A 24,925-nucleotide genomic window follows, 5' to 3' on the forward strand; every position below is an offset into this window, starting at 1 on the left:
CGTGGCTGAGGTGTACCCATGACCAGCTCGGAAACCAGATTGCATAGCGGAGAAGGTACGGTGGGATTCGAAATGGTCGGTGATCTGTTTTTTTAATTTTTTATTTATTTTTATTTCACCTTTATTTAACCAGGTAAACCAGTTGAGAACAAGTTCTCATTTACAACTGCGACCTGGCCAAGACAAAGCAAAGCAGTGCGATAAAAACAACAACACAGAGTTACATATGGGGTAAAACAAAACAAAGTCAAAAATACAACAGAAATACATATATATACAGTGTGTGCAAATGTAGCAAGTTATGGAGGTAAGGCAATAAATAGGCTATAGTGCAAAATAATTACAATTAGTATTAACACTGGAATGATAGATGTGCAAGAGATGATGTGCAAATAGAGATACTGGGGTACAAATGAGCAAAATAAATAACAATATAGGGATGAGGCAACAGTGGGAATGCCCCTGTCTGTGTGCGTGTTTGTCTGCCACTATGTAGCCGTTAGCGATGATGCTAATGACAACCGTCTTCCGGTAGATGGAAAGGCTTTCCCAACAAAAACATTCTCAATTAAAGTGGAACTGACAGCGTTTTAGCAACATGAAATCTTATTAAAATATGTTCATATATGCCCCCATGAAGAATATGACGTTTCTTTTTTTTTTGACAAGCTAGCACAGATATGGTCATTTTCACTTTTTTATACATTCATAGACTGTTAGGGAATGATGTAGAGTAAAGCATTTGTGAAAATTCTACAGCAATATAGAGTGGGAAAGAGGCCACGAGTTTGGACAATTAATAGACACTGCAGTTTAATATATTTTGGTTTAGTTTTATATATTTTTCCAAAACAAAAATGAACTACAGTAACTGTTGGCATTTAATTTCCCTGCTGTACCAAAACCGAACTGTGGATCCAAAAACTCAATACCGACCGAACCGTGAGTTTGGTGAACCGTTACACCCCTATAACCTATTTAATACAGTATTTTTTCGCTCATCTTTTTTAGGGGTGCCAATAATTTGGGAGGTGACTATACATAACATTCCCATTTGGAAGACCAAAGACTGCTTTCAGATTAGACGGTGTCCAACCATTAAACCTGTTCCAAGAGCGAATGGGGCACCTGAGATATTGATAAGGGTGGTGTCCATCTTGCCCCCCTTGCCAGGTACAAAGCTCTCGATGAAGGTGGGTCCTCCGGTGCGTCTCATTCTGGACAGGCTGACCTTGACGAACTCCAGGTTGATGCTGAGGGAATCCTTCCTCCCAGTCACAGAGGATGGCTCCTCATCCACTGTACCTTAAAGGAAAGAACAGATATGAGACGAGACTTCATAGCGCTGTTACAATGCTACACACTGAACTGATGGAAGACTGAACAACCCTGTTGTGAAAGTACACTGTATCACTATAAGGCATGCTGTACAGCATGGTTGGTAGACTACACTGCAATTAAAATGCACAGGACTAAAAATAGGCTATAGAATATTAGAATATACATGAGACATTTTCAGGATGAGAAACTTTCACCACACTTTTCCATACCTAGAGGTCCTGGGCCTGGGGGCAGCCCTGTGACGGCAGACTTCTGTTTCCCTGCACCGTAGGGGTGGAACACGTAGAGGGAGAAGTCTGACATGCAGGCGGTGAAGCTGAGCCCTGAGGAGTTGCTGGCGGGGGTGGTGAGGTCTGACTGGCTGCTGCTGTGACGGGTCCGGCCCAGAGGGCTACCCAGAGATGGAGAGGGACCTGGAGGTTAGATCAAAGAGGTGTTATTATGGACTAGATAGACTGAAATGCAGCCACTCACACATCTATAGGTTGCTTTACAGGTGCATTGGTGTGTTGCTATCCATACCTCCTTTGATAGGGGGCGGTTTGAGGATGTGTTGGCTCGGGGGGGTGGAGGAGGGTGGGTGTGGGCCGTCAGTAGGTTGGGTGCTGGATGGGATCTCTAGTTCACCGCGATTAGAGGAGAATACCAGGTCTAGAGACGGCAGTTTCAGCATACACTCCACTCTGGACATGGGCAAGCAGCTGAAGCGGATCTGAGAGGGCTGGAGACATGGAGTCAGATTAGAATAGAATTAGAAAACTTCATTAATTTGAGTGTGGTGTCTCAGGGTCTGGACATTGTGACAGCAAAACATACTAATTTAAAACACTCTCTTATTGTACAATGGCGAACAGAGTGACATGAACTTCGCTTTGGGAGCCACGGTAAGGTGGGCAATTTGAGGTAGGTTACCTGTACTCTGACGTAGACCACCACGTCCACAGGGAAGGAGGAGTAGGCAGAGGTGGAGGAAACCAGGGAGGTGGTGGACTCCTCCAGGGGCTCCACTGGCTCAAACTGGCCTATGTCGTCCTCCTGGGAGTTCAGAGCTGAGAGACACACATAGACAAAAAGGGGTCAGCTTTGAGCAATGGTCTAGCACGTTGTTGGTCACTTAGGCCCAGCAACCACATTCTAACTATCTCTTTCCCACAGGCAATCATTTACGGATAATTTTTTGGGATAAAATCCAAAGAGGTGAGGTCAACAGGCGCTGGATTTGTAATTAAATGACCCTACATACCAGTATAGTTCCTTTCCACCGTGGTGATGGGAATGGTCTCCAAGGCTTTCTCCAGGAAGTCCAGAAGACAAGGGCTGATGACCATCTCCTCTGGTAGGGTCTGAAGGGCCACCCAGGCGTACAGCTTGGCTGTCTTCACCCCACCACTGCCTTTGCCTTTGGCTGCAGGTGACACATGATCTGAGTTTGACAGGGTCACACAAAGCTTCACTACTTACACCAACATTGGTCATTACAATAAGCCTAGAACATTGGGATGCTGTGTTTACTGTGACCCATTTCCTAACTAGTGATGGACTGAAACACATATTGGGACAGATTTATCAAACGTTTATCACCCCAAAGGAAAAAAAATAAGAAATAGGATCTTGTTCTTTCATTTACAGTACTTTCTGGTTCTACCCTTTCTGTTTTCTTTCATCTGGAGAATAACTTTGCAACAGTGTGTAATAAAACAGCCCCTTTATCTATCCACCCACTACGTGTCTGAAACAAAATTATTAAAACATTCCAACACAGAAATCACAAGCGTCTTCAACATTCACAGATCAAAACCTTGGACACGACTACACAAGCATGCATTACATTGATTGGGTGGGTTGATTGAGGATGTCTATGGCCACGATGGAGATGTGACGCTCAACTGTATGTCAAGACAGAAGGCGAAAGGGCATGCAAGTAATGATGTGAGCTCTCAGTACCTGATGGTAGAGGTGGGGGAGGTATGAGCGAGTTAGTCTTGCTTGGGGCAGCATTGGGAAGGTTGTGAGGGCCGCTATCTTTCATACCATACAGCTTGGACTCTTTGGAGAGGGTGCGGGGGAGGGAGGATCCTCGCGAGGCATTGGGTGACTCAGTCTTCATGGTCTTGGAGTTGTAGTGCAACTGGGGTTGGATGAAATAAAAAAATGGTTACTAGGGATGTGCAACATTCCCTTTCAAGACAATACATGGCCTCTGATACGATACAGGAACGATATGTTTTAGTTTGAAACGGTTCGATGCGGTCTGATTATAGGAACGAATCGGTGCGATTCGGTTCAATGTGATTCGATGCACTAAGGTCTAGAGACCTATCAACATATCGACTGTAGTACTTGCGCTGCTAAAACTCTGGACCACTGTTATTCAAACTTCCGTGATGCTTACAAGGCCCTCCCCCACCCTCCTTTCGGAAAATCTGACCACGACTCCATTTTGCTTCTCCCTTCCTATAGGCAGAAACTCAAAACAGGAAGTACCTGTGCTAAGGACTATTCAACGCTGGTCTGACCAATCGGAATCCACGCTTCAGGATTGTTTAGATCACGCGGACTCGGATATGTAGCTTGCAAAAATAATTTAGGCGAATACACCGATACGGTAACTGAGTATATCAGGAAGTGTATAGGAGATGTCATATCCACTGTGACTATTAAAACCTACCCTAACCAGAAACTGTGGATAGATGGCAGCATTCGCGCGAACCACCGCATTTAACCATGGCAAAGTGACTAGGAATATGGCAGAATACAAACAGTGTAGTTATTTACTCCGCAAGGCAATCAAACAAGCAAAACATCAGTATAGAGACAAAATGGAGTCGCAATTCAACGGCTCAGACACGAGACGTATGTGGCAGGGTCTACAGACAACCACGGACTACAAAAGGAAAACCAGCCACGTCGCCGAGACTGACGTCTTGCTTCCAGACAAGCTAAACACCTTCGCCCACTTTGAGGATAACACAGTGCCACAGACGCAGCCCACTACCAAGGACTGTGTGCTCTCCATCTCTGTGGCCGACGTGAGAAAAACATTTAAATGTGTTAACCCTCGCAAGGCTGCCGGCCCAGACGGCATCCCTAGCTGCGTCCTCAGAGCATGCGCAGACCTGGCTGGTGTGTTTAGGGACATATTCAATCTCTCCCTATCCCAGTCTGCTGTCCCACATGCTTGATGATGGCCACCATTGTTCTTTTACCCAAGAAAGCAAAGGTAACTGAAGTAAACGACTATCGCCCGTAGCACTCACCTCTGTCATCAAGAAGTGCTTTGAGAGACTAGTCAAGGATCATATCACTTCTTCCTTACCCTGCCACCTTAGACCCACTTCAATTTGCTTACCGCCCCAATAGATCCACAGATGATCGCCATAACTCTGCACACTGCCCTATCCCATCTGGACAAGAAGAATACCTATGTAAGAATGCTGTTCATTGACTATAGCTCAGCATTCAACACCATAGTACACCCCAGGCTCATCATTAAGCTCGAGACCCTGGGTCTGAACCCGCCCTGTGCAATTGGGTCCTGGACTTCCTGACGGGCCGCTCCCAGGTGGTGAAGGTAGGAAACAACACCTCCACTTCGCTTATCCTCAACACTGGGGCCACACAAGGGTGCGTGCTCAGCCCACTCCTGTACTCCCTGTTCACCCATGACTGCATGGCCAAGCACGCCTCCAACTCAATCATCAAGATTGCAGACGACACAACAGTAGTAGGCTTGATTACCAACAATGACGAGACCGCCTACAGGGAGGAGGTGAGGGCTCTGGGAGTGTGGTGCCAGGAAAATAACCTCTTACTCAACGTCAACAAAACAAAGGAGATGATCGTGGACTTCAGGAAACAGCAGAGGGTGCACCCCTCTATCCACATCGACAGGACCGCAGTGGAGAAGGTGGAAAGCTTCAAGTTCCTTGGCGTACACATCACTGACAAACTGAAAAGGACCACCCACACAGACAGTGTGGTGAAGAAGGCACAACAGAGCCTCTTCCACCTCAGGAGGCTAAAGAAATGTGGCTTGGCACCTAAAACCCTCACAAACTTTTACAGATGCACAATTGAGAGCATCCTGTCGGGCTGTATCACCGCCTGGTACGGCAACTGCACTGCCCGAAACCACAAGGCTCTCAAGAGGGTGGTGCAGTCTGCCCTCCAGGACACCTACAGCACCCGATGTCACAGGAAGGCCAAAAAGATAATCAAGGACATCAACCACCTGAGCCACTGCCTGTTCACCCCGCTATCATCCAGAAGGCGAGGTCAGTAGAGGTGCATCAAAGCTGGGACCAAGAGACTGAAAAACAGCTTCTATCTCAAGGCCATCAGACTGTTAAACAGCCATCACTAGCACATTAGAGGCTGCTGCCTATAGACATAGACTAGAAATCACTGGCCACTTTAAGAAATGGAACACTAGCCACTTGAATAATGTTTACATATCTGCATTACTCATCTCATTTGTATATACTGTATTCTATACTATTCTAATGTATCTTAGTCCATGCCGCTCTGACATTGCATGTCCATATATGTATATATTCATAATTCATTCCTTACTTAGATTTGTCTGTATTGGGTATATGTTGTGAAATTGTTAGATATTACTTGTTAGATATTACTGCACTGTCGGAGCTAGAAGCTCAAGCATTTCTCTACACCTGCAATAACATCTGCTAAACACGTGTATGTGACCAATACAATTTGATTTGATTTGAACATTTGTTACATAAACATTCATTTTTCATTCTAAATTAAAAATCTGCTGCTGATGGAGTTCATGAGCTGAAACTGTCTGAGCTGACTTCTCTTGTGTGTGTTTGTGTGTGTGTGTGTGCTTTTCACACACGACAGTGTCTAGGGTTTACCGAGAATGGTTCAACAAATAAAAAACATTCAGTCAGCAGCAGTCCTGTGGGTGAAAACAGCTAATTGATGAGAGGTTGAAGGAGAATGGCCAGAATTGTGCAAGCTTACAGGCGGGCCACAAACTGGCAAATATTGGCGCAGTACAACAGTGGTGTGCATAACAGCATCTTGGAACGCACAACTTGTAGATCTATGTCACGGATGGGCTATTGCAGCAGACGACCACACTGGGTTTATAGGATATTTTTACTCTGTCTCACTTAAGGGCACACAACATAACAAACCAATTATATGAATTATGCATGTTGTAGAATTAAACGCCTATATGCCCTATATGCCGATGGATTAAGAACCAATTAAAGGGTTAAAACAGAGCCATGATGAAATGGCTCTATAGGTTATTTTCCATTACATATATTATAATATGCTTAACAATAGTAGAGCCATTTCTTTAGTGCAAATGCTGTGCTTCTGAGAAAGGATCCCTCTAGCTCCCTGCAGCTTGTCTGGGTGTGTAGTCAAGGACATGGGATGGAGATAAACTTCAGGAACAGATAGACCTGTATTGTTTCAATTTCTTGTTATTTCTCGTTGCTTCTGAGTAACCTGGTCACACGGTCAAGACAAAGAGCCTCAGAATGACCACAGTTTTTTTCAGTTCATCCTAGACAAAGAGCCTCAGAATGACCACAGTTTTACAGTTCATCCTGTCTTTTAATATCTTCCAAGGGCGCAGCTGTGTGGAGATATCAGCTGTGTGGAGATAACAGAACTAAAGTTATCACTTGTTTGTGCGCTATGACCCGATACACATGGCCACAAGAAGAAACCATAGTGGCTCCAGGTCAAGGGAGGGTGGCTGTTTGGATAAAGAGGGGGTTCCGATATGATATGAAAAGGAGACCAAGCAGACATGGGGATAGACAGGAAAGAAGCTAGACAAAGAAACCATAGTGGCTCAGATATGATATGAAAAGATGAAGCTGTATAAAAAGAGAACTCCAAGTCTGGGACGGCAGTTGCTCTGCAGACCAGCTCGGCTCTATTGCTTGTGAAATAAAGTATATCTTGATTCTACAAAAACTCTGGAAGTACTTTGTTTGTTTGGTAATTTTCTACAACAGGTTCCACTCCTATAAGCTAAAAACAAGAAGAAGCGGGTTGCTCAAGTGGGCACGCAATCACCAACAATGGACAATTGAGGAGTGGAAAAACATTGCCTGGTCCGATGAATCCCGGTTCCTGTTGCGTCATGCTGATGGCAGAGTCAGGATTTGGTGTAAGCAGCATGAGTCCATGGCCCTACCTGCCTGGTGTCAACGGTACAGACTGATGGCAGTGGTGTAATAGTGGGGGAATGTTTTCCTGGAGTAGTTGTCACTATTCAGCATGACAAATGTCCAAAGTGAGAGCAGGTAGCTGACTAGTGGTGGCTATTCAGCAGCCTGATGGTCTGGGGGCAGAAGCCATTGGCTAGAATGTTAGTTTTAGCCATGATGCTCCTGTACTGCAATGAACAGTGGGGAGAACAAGTATTTGATACACTGCCGATTTTGCAAGTTTTCCTACTTACAAAGCATGTAGAGGTCTGTCATTTTTATCATAGGTACATTTCAACTGTGAGAGACGGAATCTAAAACAAAAATCCAGAAAATCACATTGTATGATTTTTAAGTAATTAATTTGCATTTTATTGCATGAAAAGCAGAACTTAATATTTGGTACAGAAACCTTTGTTTGCAATTACAGAGATCATACGTTTCCTGTAGGTCTTGACCAGGTTTGCACACACTGCAGCAGGGATTTTGGCCCACTCCTCCATACAGACCTTCTCCAGATCCTTCAGGTTTCGGGGCTGTTGCTGGGCAATACGGACTTTCAGCTCCCTCCAAAGATTTTCTATTGGGTTCAGGTCTGGAGACTGGCTAGGCCACTCCAGGACCTTGAGATGCTTCTTACGGAGCCACTCCTTAGTTGCCCTGGCTGTGTGTTTCGGGTCATTGTCATGCTGGAAGACCCAGCCATGACCCATCTTCAATGCTCTTACTGAGGGAAGGAGGTTGTTGGCCAAGATCTCGCGATACATGGCCCCATCCATCCTCCCCTCAATACGGTGCAGTCGTCCTGTACCCTTTGCAGAAAAGCTTCCCCAAAGAATGATGTTTCCACCTCCATGCTTCACGGTTGGGATGGTGTTCTTGGGGTTGTACTCATCCTTCTTCTTCCTCCAAACACAGCGAGTGGTTTAGACCAAAAAGCTCTATTTTTGTCTCATCAGACCACATGACCTTCTCCCATTCCTCCTCTGGATCATCCAGATGGTCATTGGCAAACTTCAGACGGGCCTGGACATGCGCTGGCTTGAGCAGGGGGACCTTGCGTGCGCTGCAGGATTTTAATCCATGACGGCGTAGTGTGTTACTAATGGTTTTCTTTGAGACTGTGGTCCCAGCTCTCTTCAGGTCTTTGACCAGGTCCTGCCGTGTAGTTCTGGGCTGATCCCTCACCTTCCTCATGATCATTGATGCCCCACGAGGTGAGATCTTGCATGGAGCCCCAGACCGAGGGTGATTGACCGTCATCTTGAACTTCTTCCATTTTCTAATAATTGCGCCAACAGTTGTTGCCTTCTCACCAAGCTGCTTGCCTATTGTCCTGTAACCCATCCCAGCCTTGTGCAGGTCTACAATTGTATCCCTGATGTCCTTACACAACTCTCTGGTCTTGGCCATTGTGGAGAGGTTGGAGTCGGTTTGATTGAGTGTGTGGACAGGTGTCTTTTATACAGGTAACGAGTTCAAACAGGTGCAGTTAATACTGGTAATGAGTGGAGAACAGGAGTGCTTCTTAAAGAAAAACTAACAGGTCTGTGAGAGCCGGAATTCTTACTGGTTGGTAGGTGATCAAATACTTATGTCATGCAATAAAATGCAAATTAATTACTTAAAAATCATACAATGTGATTTTCTGGATTTTTGTTTTAGATTCCGTCTCTCACAGTTAAAGTGTACCTATGATAAAAATTACAGACCTCTACATGCTTTGTAAGTAGGAAAACCTGCAAAATCGGCAGTGTATCAAATACTTGTTCTCCCCACTGTATGCAATGTTCCATCACATATTTTCATCACTGAGCAAATTTCAGGTCTGCTGAGTGCAAACTTGAACATTCGGAAAATTCTGTGCAACTTAATAATAATAATATAATATGCCATTTAGCAGACGCTTTCATCCAAAGCGACTTACAGTCATGTGTGCATACATTTTTACGTATGGGTGGTCCCGGGGATCGAACCCACTACCCTGGCGTTACAAGCGCCATGCTCTACCAATTGAGCTACAGAGGACCACAACTTCCGGCACGCGTTTACTGTGAACACTGAGGCTGTACCCACTTTAGTTTTAACAGTGGTCAAGTAGGCTACTGTGGCTATTTGATCATAATGTAGGCCTACCAGAGTGGCCTACCATAAAAAACAATGGAGAAAATGCATCCCATAACGTTTTAACATGGAAATAGCTGTTCTATCGTTTAGCCTACAGTAGCAGCCAATGTGTGGTGTTCAAGGTAGGCCTACATTCCATGAGACTTTTGGAAAAAAACATGCAGGGCTTGACATTAAACTGTTTATCCACTTGTCCTTCAGACAAGGATGTGACTGAAAATGTTGTTGTGTTGTTTGAGGCAAGAAACCACTTTACAAAATAAAATGCATCATTATTCCCATTACAGAGAATCAGACAAATTATGCTACCCTGTGCCTATTGGCTACTTAGCTTATTCAAGCCTGTCTCAAAATATAACAATGCCCCTTTAAGAAAAAAAAAAGAAGCTATTTTCCTGACTCGCTTTTCAAAGATGTCTAGAAATGCACGTTTTGTGCTCTTGTAGGAAGCAATCACTCCCCCATTGCTGACTACAAATTATCTATAACTGGGCTAATAACTCACTAATTAGAAAAGGATATGAACAAATGTACAAATGTGCACGTCGCTACATGTACCTCTCGCTTTGATCTCAAAACAAGCGCATCTACTCACGACCGCTCATGCTGTAAAAACAGTCCAGTTCAAAGTGAATGGCACAGATCCATATATGGCCTAATCAGCTTTGATTGGTTATGGCGCAGCAGAATAGTTTAACTCTAAGGTTATCAATGGCAATATAGTTCCTACCATTTAATGCATCATATTGATGGGTCATCGTTTAAACACTATTTATACCATAATATAACAGTAATGGCGTGAAAGCAAATGAACTGACCTTGACATCCACTCCCGGAATGTAAAAGACCGTGGTCTCCAGGTCACTGGATTTGGTCTGCAGAGAGGAAGGGACCTTCTTCCCGGCCAGGAGGTGGGTGGTTGAGGTGTAAGTGGGCTGGAGCTTCTTCTTCTTGGGTGGAGACTCCTGGTCCAGACTCCTGGAGCTGCGGTCACAACTCCTACAGTACGGGAGGTTAAATAGCTTTCTAGAAACTTTGGTAACACTTCATCCTTAAGAGTCTAAGCCGGGAGAGGGGTACTAAGCTAACATATGGAATTATTTTAAGATGGTCATACCAAGGATCATTTAGCTATTTGATTTGGAATTTTATGACCCCTTTAGGAATAAAAAAAAATATAAAAACAATATTTGATTAAACATTGAATTTGGCCTTACTGCTATTAGCCCATAGAAACGCATTGAATAACAGATTCATACATGGAAAAAAATAAATCAAAGGGAAGTTTGTTTTAAAGTGTCTGTCCTATATCTGAGAGATATCAGAAAGATCACAAAATGATTGTAATAGTTTTGTACACATATATACTACCGTTCAGAAGTTTGGGGTCACTAAGAAATGTCCTTGTTTTCGAAAGAAAAACAATTATTTTTGTCCATTAAAATAACATCAAATTGATCAGAAATACAGTGTAGACATTGTTAATGTTGTAAATGGCTATTGTAGCTGGAAACGGCTGATTTTTTATGGAATATCTACACAGGCGTACAGAGGCCCATTATCAGCAACCATCAGTCCTGTGTTCCAATGGCACGTTGTGTTTGCTAATCCAAGTTTATCATTTTAAAAGGCTAATTGACTATTAGAAAACCATTTAGCAATTATGTTAGCACAGCTGAAAACTGTTGTGCTGATTAAAGAAGCAATACAACTGGCCTTCTTGAGACTAGTTGAGTATCTGGAGCATCAGAAATTGTGGGTTCGATTACAGGCTCAAAATGGCCAGAAACAAATAACTTTCTTCTGAAACTCGTCAGTCTATTCTTGTTCTGAGAAATGAAGGCTATTCCATGCAAGAAATTGAAGATCTCGTACAACGCTGTGTACTACTCCCTTCCCAGAACAGCGCAAACTGGCTCTAACCAGAATAGAAAGAGGAGTGGGAGACCCCGGTGCACAACTGAGCAAGAGGACAAATACATTAGTGTGTCTAGTTTGAAAAACAGACGCCTCACAGGTCCTCAACTGGCAGCGTCATTAAATAGTACCCGCAAAATAGTGAAGAGGCAACTCCGGGATGCTGACCTTTTAGGCAGAGTTGCAAAGAAGAAGCCATATCTCAGACTGGCCAATAAAAAAAGTAGATTAAGATGGGCAAAAGAACACAGACACTGGACAGAGGAAGATTGGAAAAAAGTGTTATGGACAGATGAATCGAAGTTTGAGGTGTTCGGATCACAAAGAAGAACATTTGTGAGACGCAGACCAAATGAAAAGATGCTGGAGGAGTGCTTGATGCCATCTGTCAAGCATGGTGGAGGCAATGTGATGGTCTGGGGGTGCTTTGGTGGTGGTAAAGTGTGAGATTTGTACAGGGTAAAAGGGATCTTGAAGAAGGAAGGCTATCACTCCATTTTGCAACGCCATGCCATACCCTGTGGAGGGCGCTTGTTTGGAGTCAATTTCCTCCTACAACAGGACAATGACCCAAAGCACAGCTCCAAACTATGCAATAACTATTTAGGGAAGAAGCAGTCAGCTGGTATTCTGTCTATAATGGAGTGGCCAGCACAGTCACCGGATCTCAACCCTATTGAGCTGTTGTGGGAGCAGCTTGACCGTATGGTACGTAAGAAGTGCCCATCAAGCCAATCCAACTTGTGGGAAGTGCTTCAGGAAGCATGGGGTGAAATCTCTTCAGATTACCTCAACAAATTGACAACTAGAATGCCAAAGGTCTGCAAGGCTGTAATTGCTGCAAATGGAGGATTCTTTGATGAAAGCAAAGTTTGAAGGACACAATTACTATTTCAATTAAAAATCATTATTTCTAACTTTGTCAATGACTACATTTCCTATGCATTTTGCTATATTTCCTATTCTAACTAATTTCATGTATGTTTTCATGGAAAACAAGGACATTTCTTAGTGACCCCAAACTTTTGAACGGTAGTGTATATATATATATATATATATATATATATATATATATATATATTTTTTTTAAAGAACAGCAACACTGCTGGGTTTTTCACGCTCAACAGTTTCCCGTGTGTATCAAGAATGGTCCACCACCCAAAGAACATCCAGCCAACTTGACACAACTGTGGGAAGCATTGGAGTCAACATGGGCAAGCATCCCTGCGGAACGCTTTCGACACTTTGTAGAGTCCATGCCCCGACGAATTGAGACTGTTCTGAGGGCAAAGGGGGGCATCATAGAGAATATCATTGTGTTCGTGAGAGTCTCATCTTTCCATAGATTGGTCATATTCGTTTTTTTGGCCAAACAGTTCGGACGCTACAGATGTTTTCGTGAGAAGACCGATTTTCGGGATGTCTCATGGTCTGACAAACCATGAGACACCTTCCACCGCAGATGCGGAAGGCTGCCATTGACGGATGCGGTGGATTGAGACGCAGCCTATGCATATCTCTAGTTTAAACTGACGTATTTTGATGGAGATGTTTTATTATTATGCTAATTAGATGTCTGCGGGGCGCGGACATCGACTCTAGGGGATTAATTTAAAGCCTGTAGGTATAATACTTTATGACTTGTCTAGATTATAATAAAGCATAAGTTATTAAATAGTTAGAAGATCCCTAGGGTTCAAGTGCCGTACCTTCTGAAGGAGACATCCTCGTGCTCGGGCTGCTGGGTGGTGGGGTGCAGGACACACTTGCCACTGTCGATCTCCACACGCACGTCCAGCTCAAAGTCGATGTTCCTCTCGGTGACTGAGCTCATGAGGCTGCGGTTGGTGGGTGTGCTGGGCCAGCGCTCACTGAACAGCTGGCTGACAGCGGCAAAGCCCGATGGTTTTCTGTGTGGCGGTTGGCTACGATAGCAGAACAAACGGGGGTCATGTTTACTAGGCAGGAAAATAGGAGAAAATGTTTTTTTAAATGAAATTGCATGCTTTTTAGTCTAGTAGTAGGTTTAATATGGTTCTGGAAACCGGCCCAACAAATATAAACAAGGACGAGAGAGAGGTGGAAAGGGGAGGGGGGATAACTCACACAGTCCTCCTGAAGTAGCCGGACGACCTCTCGCGGTCAAACTCTTCCTCCTTGTCGGAGTCCTCTGAGGAAGAGGAGGAGAGCTCGTCGCGCCGCATGTCGTCGTGCTGGAAGGGAATGCCAGGTGAGAAGACGGCGGGGGTTGCAGGGGCACTGAACACTGAGTGGGGTCCTTCGCTAACGGATGGGCAATGATGAAGGTGATGAAGATGAGGATGGAGTGGCTCATCAATGGTGATGGATAACAGGTCCATTTCTGTCTCCTCCGGAAACTTCAGCAGAGAACATATGGGAAGGGTTGAGAGGGGGACAGCTAGACTCTTTTAATTAGAAAAGGTCAACATATTGAAAGCGCTCATAAAGCTGTAGCAGATAGCATCCTGCTCAAAGTAACTATGTTCGTGTAGTAATACATTTATCATGGTTGGTTAGCTTGGCATCTTTAAAAACATTTTTGAAACATGGCCAATATCATGGCTATTGCTAGATGTAATGTACATAACTAGAGGCTACAATGTCCAGTAATACAGACTGCTATGTGCTTGAAGTTTATTTTCCTCCCACAGGCAGTGCTCTGGGAGAAGACAGAGGAAAGCGATATGGAGTGAGAGATGAAGAGGATGAAGATAAGGATGAAGACACCTGGGCAGAAAGAAGCTGCAGGACAACGTCTTCTCTCAGGACAGTGATAAACATTGCAACCCCTCACAAAGGACAGTATAGCCATAAACAATCACCAACTAAGAGCAGTTTGCATAAAGTACACATTTTCAAAAAGTAAAGGAAGAAACCTCAATGTTTCCTCTAGTCATGGCTTTGAGGCACAATTATTCTGAGGTTGGCCAAGCTAAGGGTTTAGAGTTTTAGGCTCAGAGGCTCTATACAACCTAAAAGTTTTAAATCCTAGCTACTACGGTTGGCCATGCATAGCTGCTGCAGTTAGAAAAATTGATCTGTGGTTGAAAGAAGTTGATTTGGAGCGACATGGAATTCCATAACAGGATGGGAATGTGTGAATCAATGGCACATTGAAATATAATCTTAAACATTTAGTATATACATGTATAGCACACTATGCAGGCCTACATGCATAAGTCTATCCATATCTACAAAGCCGCAATATCGCCGATGACGTAGCCATGTGGTGAATAATTACAGTTTTCTTTGTAACACATAACCAGAAGCAATGGCTGGTAGAAAGCCTTGTTATTACGAGCATATTAGTCCCTACTAACCATATTGCCATTTGAGTTGTATTGTGAGTAAAAAATATTAGCTAGAGTGCACTTGACTTGCTGATCTCTTGCTACTAAAGATGGTAAGGCATGCATCAAACCAACATACATGAGAATCAAGCATTGATTGATACTACTAGCCTATATCTCACCATCCTGTTTTGAATTTCCATGTTTTCAAACAAATCAGTTATTATTAGAGGAAGAAGTGGAAGAAGGTTATTTTTGATTTTCATTTGTTTGGGATTGTTTTTTATTGTATTACAAATACCTTGAAGACCTCTCCTGGACTGACTGGTCGGTTTGTAGAGTCCTGATTATTAATCTTCAGTTGAACAGAAAGAGAACAATGGATTCCATCCCAAAAATGAAAGCATGGCAACATGTTCAAGTGGGGATTTTGCACTCAAAAGGCACACTTCAAGGAATAATCCACTCCAAAACTCTTGTAATTTGCCGCATCATATGATGCATTTTGCGTCATCATGGTGATGTGGCAAGTTACAATTTACTTTTTGAAAGTCCTACATCTTGAAAACCTGATTGCTCACATGCAAAACATTTTGGGACTGTATCAACAGTGGACTAATTAAGAAAAATACTAAAATATAGTTTTTGAGTGGATTATTCCTTTAACTCTCCCTCAAGCTACAAGTAAGCTGAAAAGCTAACACTTAGCTGCCGCTGACATATCAGAGCGATTCTACAATGTTTAGACACACACAGCCTCAGGTCAAGAGGCCTGTCATAGTGATAAACAAGGACATGGAGGATGAAATGATGCCCTAACTCAATAAAACGCTGTGCAACTGCCATCTTGGAGAATCCAATTGTTATTAACTACCATGAGGATTATTGTCGTCCTTCTATACATTACCGTGTCCTGGATGTTGAAGGTAACTCTTGGTCCAGGGGAGGATGCGTCTACTCTGATGTCCGGCAAGTCATCTACGTCTCCTATTCTGGAACTGAGCGGGAAATTAGGAAAAATTATTTAAATTCAATTCCCAATCCTGATTTTACTGAATTGATACAGAATTTACCCCTAGCCTGCTTGGTTTCAGCTGCGGACAAGGAATTATCTTACAGTACCTTTGGCGTTCCATCCTTTTAAGTGGAGGCCTCCCTGCTGCTGTAGAGATGCTCTTGGAGCGATTATAGCTGGGTTTGTACCCCAGACCCCACTTGTCCTTTAGAGATGCAGCCTGGTGGAGAAGCATACAAACAAGTGATCAGGGTTTATCAGTGCTGGTGTCCTTTCCATTTCAATTCAGATGAATGGAGTTGTAAGTTGCAGGATTTACAAATGGTTTTCAAATAAAGACACTAACAGTCCAGAAGTATTAAGCCCAGCAAAAGGGTGGTAGTAAATGCGTAGTGGTCTCACCCTCATGCTGGAGCGGCGTAGTTTCTTGCGGACGTCTCTCCTAATGTCGTTGACGGCCACAGACTCTAGCTGCTGGTAGCGCTGGATCTCCTGGTTGATTGTGCCCTCACTCGCTCCCAATTTCCTGTGAAAGGAGAACATACAGTATACATTACATGAACTGGAGATGAGTGGGGGCAGGTAGCTTAGTGGGTAAGAGCGTTGTGCCAGTAACCGAAAGGTCGCTGGTTCTAATCCCCGAGCCGACTAGGTGAAAAATCTGTCGATGTGCCCTTGAGCAAGGCACTTAACCCTAATTGCTCCTGTAAGTCGCTCTGGATAAGAGCGTCTGCTAAATGACTTAAAAAAAAAAAAAAATAAGAGTGATCTGACTTCAAGGATTGATCCTTGGTTTTGGTGTTTGACGAGAACTCTTACTTGAGGTCATCAATGACTTTGGCCTGCTCGTTCAGCTCTCTGATGTCCACTATTCTTTTGTTTAACTTCCCTCTTCTTGGATCCAAGATCTGGTTGCCCACTGCCATCTGCCGCCTGAGGTCTATAGTCTCCTGTGGAGTATAGAGGACAAATTACACCCTGTAATTCACATATTACACCCCAGAATGTTTGATTATATGTATAACCTAGATTACACCACAATTAAATAACCTAAATTAGATTACACCTCCAACCTGGGTTATCACGACACAAAACTAAGGTATTAAAGCAATAATTAATTATTACACCAAAGTTACACAGCTACATTTGACATTGTAGTCATTTATCAGACGCTCTTATCCTGAGCGACTTACAGTTAGTGCATTCATCTTAAGATAGCTAGGTGGAAGAACCACATATCACTGGCATAGAAAGTAAAGTTTTTCTCAAAGTAGCCATCAGTAGAGTCAGAGCTAGAAAGGCGGGGGGGGGGGGGGGGGGGGGGGGCAAAGTGAGGAGGAGGTTTATTTAAGATACTGTTTGAAGAAGTAGGATTTCAGATGTTTTCGGAAGATGGGCAGGGACTCTGCTGTCCTAGCTTCAGGGGGAAGCTGGTTCCACAATTGGGGTGCCAGGACAGAGAATAACTTAGACAGGGCTGAGCGAGAGCTGCCCTCCCGTAGGGTGGGCCAAGAGACCTGAGGTGGCAGAACGGAGTGCTTGGGTTGGGGTGTAGGGTTTGAGCATATCCTGAAGGTAGGGAGGGGCAGTTCCTCTTGCTGTTCCGTAGGTAAGCGCCATGGTCTTGTAGTGGATACGAGCTAACCACTGGAAGCCAGTGGAGTGTGCGGAGGAGCGGGGTGACATGAGACAACTTGGGAAGGTTGAAAACCAGGCGGCTGCAGAGTTCTGGATAAGTTGCAGGGGTTTGATGGCACAAGCGGGGAGCCCAGCCAACAGCGAGTTGCAGTAGTCCAGACAGGAGAGGTCAAGTGACATGATTAGGACCTGAGCCGCTTCCCATGTGAGGTAGGATCGTACACTACGGATGTTGTAGAGCATGAACTTGCAGGAGCGAGTCACTGCTTTAATGTTTGCAGAGAACGACAGGGTGTTGTCCAGGGTCACGCCAAGGTTCTTTGCGCTGTGGGAGGGCGACACTGTGGAGTTGTCAACCGTGATGGAGAGGTCTTTGACCGGGAGGAAGAGCATCTCGGTCTTGTCGAGGTAATGGGCCGACATCCAAGTTGAGATATCTGCCAGGCACGCAGAGATGCGTGTCGCCACCTGGGTGTCAGAAGGGGAGAAGGAGAATATTAGTTGAGTGTCATCCGCATAGCAATGATATGAGAGACCATGTGAGGATATGACAGAGCAGAGTGACTTGGTGTATAGAGAGAAGAGGGCCTAGAACCGAGCCCTGGGGGACACCAGTAGTGAGAGTACGTGGTGCAAACACAGATCCTGACCACGTCACGTGGTAGGAGCCGCCTGCCAGGTAGGATGCAATCCAAGAGTGTGCAGAGCCTGAGACGCCCAGCCCTGAGAGGGGGGAGAGGAGGATCTGATGGTTCACGGTGTCAAAGGCAGCGGATAGATCTAGGAGGATGACAACAGAGTAGTGTCTCAACTTTGGCAGTGTGGAGATCCTCCGTGACACAGAGAAGAGCAGTCTCGGTTGAGTGACTCGTCTTGAAGCCTGACTGGTTAGGGTCAAGAAGATCGTTCTGAGAGAGCGATAACGAGAAAGATCAGAGACAGCACGCTCAAGTGTTTTGGAAAGAAGTGATACTATAGTGGTCTATAGTTTTTGACCTCAGATGAGTCGAGTGTTGGTTTCTTGAGGAGGGGAGCAACTCGGGCCATTTTGAAGTCATCAGGGATGAGTTGATGAGGGAAGTGAGGAATGGGAGAAGGTCTCCAGAGATGGTCTGGAGAAGGGAGGAGGGGATGGGGATGAGCGGGCAGGTTGTCGGGCGGTCAGACTGGAGAGAGAGAGAGAGAGGGGGGAGAAAGAGATCAAGGCGTAGGGTAGTTATGTGTGAGTGAGACCAGTGGACTTAATAGGCTGAGTGAATAAGTAGTGGATGTCGTCAACCTTCTTTTCAAAGTGGTTGACAAAGTTGTCCGCAGTGAGGGAGGAGGGAGGGGGAGGGGATGGAGGATTAAGGAGGGAGGAGAAGGTGGAAAATAGTTTCCTAGGGTTAGCAGCAGAAGCTTGACATTTTGAGTGGTAGAAAGCTTTAGCGGCGGATACAGAGGAAGAGAAGGTAGAGAGGAGGGAGTGAAAGGATGATATGTCCTCCAGAATTTTATTTAAGCTCGCAATGAGTCACTCAGCCACGGAGCAGGAGGGGAGGGCCGAGCGGCCCGGGAGGAAAGGGGACAGTGTGAGTCATAGGATGCGGGAAAGGGAGGAGAGTTGGGTCGAAGCGGCAGAATCAGGAGACAGGAGGGAGAAGGATTCACCACCTTAGCCAATTATCATGTTATACACACACATAAACAGCAGAAAAATATGCAAAATTAGAGTCACCATCACCATAATACTAGAGACCTTTGGGACCGATTGGTGACCCAATTCTCGGATGAGGGAGTTAACACAACATGTGTAACCAGGTGAAAATAGAACCAGAAGCGCTTAAACCCCACTGAGTCAATTGCTAAGTGACAATATTATTTTTGATATGGGGATGGCCATGAATATTCGAATACTTGCGAGAGTATTCATAAACATAAAAATAAATAATAGGCCTATTTTAACAATTAAAAGGCTTTGTCTAAATTAAATTAAAGTATATATGTGACATTGCTACACACAAGGATATACCATGACATTTTAAATTCTTAATTCAATAAAACAAACTTTTGAATTTAGTTTTTATAACATGCACCCCATAAAAACACAGTGTAGCCTACATGGGTTTGTTATTGTCAGCCAATCAAAGTGGCAAGCAACGTGGGAGATCTCTAATCAATGCAAAATGGGAATTGAAATTACGTAAATAAGCTAAATGAGAAGTAGTAGGCTACAACGAGCAACCATCAGCAACCATTATGTCACGGAATCAGCCGAGGCTGCTCCTCCTCCTTGCTCGGGCAGGCTTCGGCGTTCGTCGTCCCCGGAGTACTAGCTGCCACCGATCTATGTTTCTGTGTTTGACTTGTTTTGTCTTGATTGTGTACACCTGTTTCCTATTATGTTGTATTGTATTCCCTATTTAACCCTCTGTCGTTCATTGTGTGTTGTGTGTGATTGTTCTCGTCATTTTCGGCAGTTGCTAGTGTGCGGGTATTCCCCTTCCTGTTTGGAGGTTGTTTTGTATTCTGGTTACTTTGTTAGTAAAGTATCGTTTCCAGTCGCTCGGTGTCCTGCGTTTGACTTCGCCTACCTCATTCACGTCGTACTTTGACACATGAATCTCAATGAAGTTGTTGTAGACAAGGATGGGAAGTGCAGAAAAATAGCCTCAATTAAACTCAATTGCTGCAAGAAAGCAGAGCGGCACCTCTCTCCCCAAGTCACGCAGGCTACGCAGCAAGCCATTTCCAAAGTTACAAAAATTATAATTTAACATGCATTTCAATTATCCAGATATCCCTAAAAAATGTAATAATATTATTCGAATTGTGAACTTGATTCAAATGTCCATCCCTAGTTTGCCGTTAGTTTCTTCTCCAAATACACAATTGTGTCACTTAGCAATTGAAATCCATTCTGCAGCTTGAAATCTGGACAATAAAGCCTTAATGTCACCCTTAGCATGATTAACGGGCCCAGAAGACAGGAGAATAGAGTGGGGCAGTTGAGGATGGGCTACAGTACATACACATCCCCAGGATAGGGGTCTGGGAGCCCTGGCCCTGTTCCCTCTGGACTGGGGAGGGGCATAGTCGTTTAGGTAGTCGCCTGGTACCGAGACACTCTGGCTTTTCAGGCCCAGTATGCTGTTTACCAGCCGCGTCCTGAACGTGAGCCTGGGGCTGCTGCACTCTCCCTCTGGGCTCCCCTGCAAGCAATGGGATGGATACGCCCAAGACAAGGTTCAACTGGGTGCATGGACTAAGTCACTTGGTTAGCTTTTAGTGCTGTCACAGTGGCTGTAATGGGTTGACATGGTTTGAACAGACATGCAGTCTTGACACTCAGTGCTTTTTTACATTCTTGACAGACAGTCAGGGATTTTACACACGCACACAGAGCAACAATAATCTCTAACACAATCATAGTGCTTTAAGAGTCTTTTAAATCATCTCGTGGTTGTACTGCAAAAGAATCACAGGCATTAAACTCACAGGACACGAACACACTCAAAGTTATACAATTCATATGTTCAAAGTGATACACAAATATTCAGCATGGTTATCATGGTTAGGGAAAGACTGAAAAGACTGACCAAATGGATGGTGGGTGACATGGTGTCGGCCTCATCCTCATCAGACAAGTTGACCATGTTGACTGAGTTGAGGTCAGCGATGTCATCCGCATTCTCCTCTCCAGTCAGCGAGGTCAGTGTGTTGCCTAGGGCATTGAGACGCTTGCCAATGTTGGGGTCCATGTGGACGTCGATACCACACATTTTCCACAGCACGTTCAGCGCCCAGGTGCCTGCACTGCTGCTTTCTGATGGTCGCACATGGAGGGAGAAATAATATTTTCCAACACTAAATCCATCTATCACTCACTAGAATACAAAGATCTTGTTCACAAAGAAGTAGAAAACAGCTGTGCTGTGTTTTGGATAACAGCTTGACAACGTTCACAGTCAAACTAACCCCTTTCATAATATACACAAGGTTTAATGCCCATTATCAGTGAAGTACTTACCTGCAGAAGGCTGGCCTGTGGTTCTGGAGCACACTTCATATGTGCCATCTGGAACAACACCTACAAAATCAACACATTCAAATATTACATCAAAAAGAAGACCGGCACCGTGTAGGGGACCACACTGCAGGAAGTTAGGCACATGTACAGCTTAAGTAGGGTGGAATATCAAAAGGCATTGGTCCCTTTGGTACTCAATATCTTGGTGAAGCTGAAGACTTTCCCTATGTTGTTTTATGTACTTAATCTTTATAAAGTAATCTTCTGATGTTAAACTTAAAACCTCAGCTTTTCCAGGCCCAGCTCTTATAGACAAGCCGGCCCATTTTCTGATTTCATGCATTTTCAATCCCAGTCTGTATGTAAAAGCCAACATCTCACGGTCCAATCACTCACAGGCGTTCATGATCATGTCTCCTCGGATCTCAGGCTTCCAGTCGTCCCAGGAGGTCTCAAAGCCCTCAGCGAAGCGGATGCAGAAGTTCTTGAAGTGGCCCTTGCTGACCAGAGACTCAGAGGAGCAGGCGGTGATCAGCGTGCTCTCGATGGTCAGCACCAGGGCCGAGCCCGTGTCAAAGTCAATGCTGTGGTTGGCCTGTGAGGATCGAGGTTTAAGGGTGGATGGGGGAGTAAGATGTTAAAGTTAGGTTACTGGTAAGTCTAGCACAGGGATAACATTAAGGTTAAGAGTCAGTCGTGTGTTAGGAATAGGTGAAGTGTTACGGTAACATTTTATTTGACGGTCTGTTTATAAACATTAACTAGTTTGTTAACAATTAAACTCAACACACATGTAAGGCTTGTTATTTATCCATGTATCATATTATGATTACAGGTGTTTGTAATAATTCATGAAATTATATGAACATATGCACAAGTTTGCTGCTTGAAACCTAATAATAGAATGGTTTACTAATGGTTAAAAACTATTTAATAACGGTTTTAAGCATCATATTGGCCAACCTTTAAATAAAGTATATTACTTAGGAATAGGAAATAGGAGACATTCAACCAGTCAAACCATTTCAAGCTTCATTAAAGTTATGTCAGTTGTCTCAATTAAATAGTTGGTTGTTCACTGCCATAACCTGTTATGTCAGCTTTGTGTCAAGATTGCGTCACAACACTTATAACAGGTTGCTACAAGTAAAACAGTAATAGACCGTTGAATAACATCACACAAGTGTTCACAAGAGATTGAATAGATTGTAAATTACTTTTCGTGCATATTTTTGCGGGCCTACAGATCTGCTGGCCCCAGCTTCAGAGCGGATGCCTTCGAACCCTGGTATATGTCCTTTCTATGGAGATAAGAGATACAATTATAACTTTCACTAACTTGTAAGAGAAACCACTAGGGACTGTGGATGTAGTCAAATTCCAACTTTGACCTAATTTTGGCCTAATTGTATCTATTCAGCTACATACTACTGCAGCTAGCTACACTTTATTAGGTACACCACCCCTTTCACGAAAATGGTTCGCTCCTAAAGCAGGCAGACAGGCATTGAGGCATTCAGTTACTGTTTGATTGAACGTTAGAATGGGCAAAACGAGTGACCTAAGCGACTTTGAGTGTGGTATGATCGTCGGTGCCAGGCGCGCCAGTTCCACTATCTCAGAAACAGCCAGCCTCCTGGGCTTTTCATGCACGACAGTGTCTAGGGTTTGCAGAGAATGGTGAGACAAACAAAAAACATCCAGTCAGCGGCAGTCCTGTGGGCGAAAACAGCTTGTTGATGAGAGGTCGAAGGAGAATGGCTATTGTAGCAGACGACCACACAGGGTTCCACGATTGAGGAGTGGAAAAACATTGCCTGGTCCGATGAATCCCGGTTCCTGTAGCGTCATGCTGATGGCAGAGTCAGAATTTGGCGTAAGCAGCATGAGTCCATGGCCCCATCCTGCCTGGTGTCAACGGTTCAGGCTGGTGGCAGTGGTGTAATGGTGTGGGGAATGTTTTCCTGGCACTTGTTAGGTCCCTTGATACCAATTGGGCAATGTTTCCATGACCCAAAGAATTTAGGCTGTTCTGGAGGCATCGTGGGGTCTGACCCGGTAATAGATGGGTGTACGTAATAAACTGGCCACTGAGTGTATATACATTTACATTTACATTTTAGTCATTTAACAGACGCTCTTATCCAGAGCGACTTACAGTTAAGTTGTTAACATGCTCTACCAACTGAGCTACAGGAGGCATTTTTGTCATTGTTGTTGAGGACCCCTCCTTTCCTTTGTTTGCTGAAGGCCCACCTGAACTCCAGGCTGTGTTAATATAGTGAGATATATATATATATATACACATACACACACACATACATACAGGGCCCACCTGAACTCTTAACAATTTTAATAAACTTTCATATTTGCATTCTGTCTCTGTTGTTCATTCATTAAGCTGTCCTCAATTGAACTTCCTGAATGGATCCAAACCCTGCTGTACAGTAGCTTTTACATCATGATATGTAAGGCTAGTCCTTGTTTCCCCCTTCCACAGCAGAGGTTTCCTCCTCCTCCTCTTCATCACTGATACTAGTGAAGTCCTCCTCACTCTTTACCTCTGCAGCTAGGTCCTCCTCAGGAAGTGAGCTGTGGCGTCTCTTCTTGTGTCTCCCAAGACTCTGAGAAGTGGTGAAGCTCTGGCCACATTCGGCACAGCTGGAAGATTTCTCTCCTGTATGAACTCTATTGTGTATTTTAAGGTCTGATGATCTTGTGAAACCCTTCCCACAGACAGAACAGCTGTATGGTTTCTCTCCTGTGTGTGTTGTCATGTGTCTTTTCAGATCAAATAACCGTTTCCAGTCTTTCCCACATACAGAGCAACTGTATCTCTGAGCTTTGAGATTCCCCTGGGTTTCTTTAGGTACTCCTGATGTAGAGGCTCTCCCCTCCTTGTCAGAACTCTTGTTGAGACGATGAAGATCCCAACCAACTTTTTCTCCATCTGAATGAATCAGACCACCAACTTCCTCCTCCTCATCTTCTCCCTCCATCCCTCCTTCAATTGTAACAGGGTTTTGAAACTCAACAGGTGGTGAACCAACATGAGTTTTCTGGTGTCTCTGAAGTTTTTGAGAACTAATGAAGCGCTGTCCGCGTTTAGCGCAGCTGTAAGGTTTCTCTCCTGTATGATCTTTGTGGTGGACTAAAAGGTCTGCTGATCTTGCAAAACTCTTCTCACAGACAGAGCAGGAGTAAGGTTTCTCTCCAGTGTGTCCCCGGAAATGCTCCTTCAAGTAACGTGCTTCAGAAAAACTCTTCCCATATAGCCAACTATATTTTAATAAAGTCACTGAAGTTATTCAAATTCACCAAACTACTACTAGTATATACTCATTCTTCTATATTTGGTGTTTTTATA

The 24,925-nt window shown here is 44.2% G+C and overlaps 1 protein-coding gene across 1 annotated transcript in view; it reads right to left on the reverse strand.

Moving 5' to 3' along the window:
* The window catches only part of LOC311145993 (bridge-like lipid transfer protein family member 1), a 154,292-nt gene that overhangs the window by 19,839 nt on the left and 109,528 nt on the right, over positions 1-24,925 (reverse strand). The window contains exons 58-76 of the mRNA XM_084182417.1: positions 22,776-22,859; positions 21,955-22,153; positions 21,559-21,618; positions 21,128-21,354; positions 20,561-20,740; positions 16,731-16,861; positions 16,314-16,437; positions 16,019-16,131; positions 15,804-15,894; positions 15,198-15,251; positions 13,692-13,963; positions 13,295-13,510; positions 10,487-10,667; positions 3,286-3,469; positions 2,585-2,746; positions 2,254-2,390; positions 1,864-2,062; positions 1,551-1,754; positions 1,129-1,305 (exon numbers count right to left, since the gene is read on the reverse strand). Of these exons, the coding sequence (XP_084038543.1) occupies positions 1,129-1,305; positions 1,551-1,754; positions 1,864-2,062; positions 2,254-2,390; positions 2,585-2,746; positions 3,286-3,469; positions 10,487-10,667; positions 13,295-13,510; positions 13,692-13,963; positions 15,198-15,251; positions 15,804-15,894; positions 16,019-16,131; positions 16,314-16,437; positions 16,731-16,861; positions 20,561-20,740; positions 21,128-21,354; positions 21,559-21,618; positions 21,955-22,153; positions 22,776-22,859 (2,995 nt within the window). The remainder of the gene's footprint in view (positions 1-1,128; positions 1,306-1,550; positions 1,755-1,863; positions 2,063-2,253; positions 2,391-2,584; positions 2,747-3,285; positions 3,470-10,486; positions 10,668-13,294; positions 13,511-13,691; positions 13,964-15,197; positions 15,252-15,803; positions 15,895-16,018; positions 16,132-16,313; positions 16,438-16,730; positions 16,862-20,560; positions 20,741-21,127; positions 21,355-21,558; positions 21,619-21,954; positions 22,154-22,775; positions 22,860-24,925) is intronic.

This window comes from Coregonus lavaretus (assembly GCF_964263955.1).
Source record: "Coregonus lavaretus genome assembly, chromosome: 18".
In the NCBI taxonomy this organism is placed as follows: Eukaryota; Metazoa; Chordata; class Actinopteri; order Salmoniformes; family Salmonidae; genus Coregonus; species Coregonus lavaretus.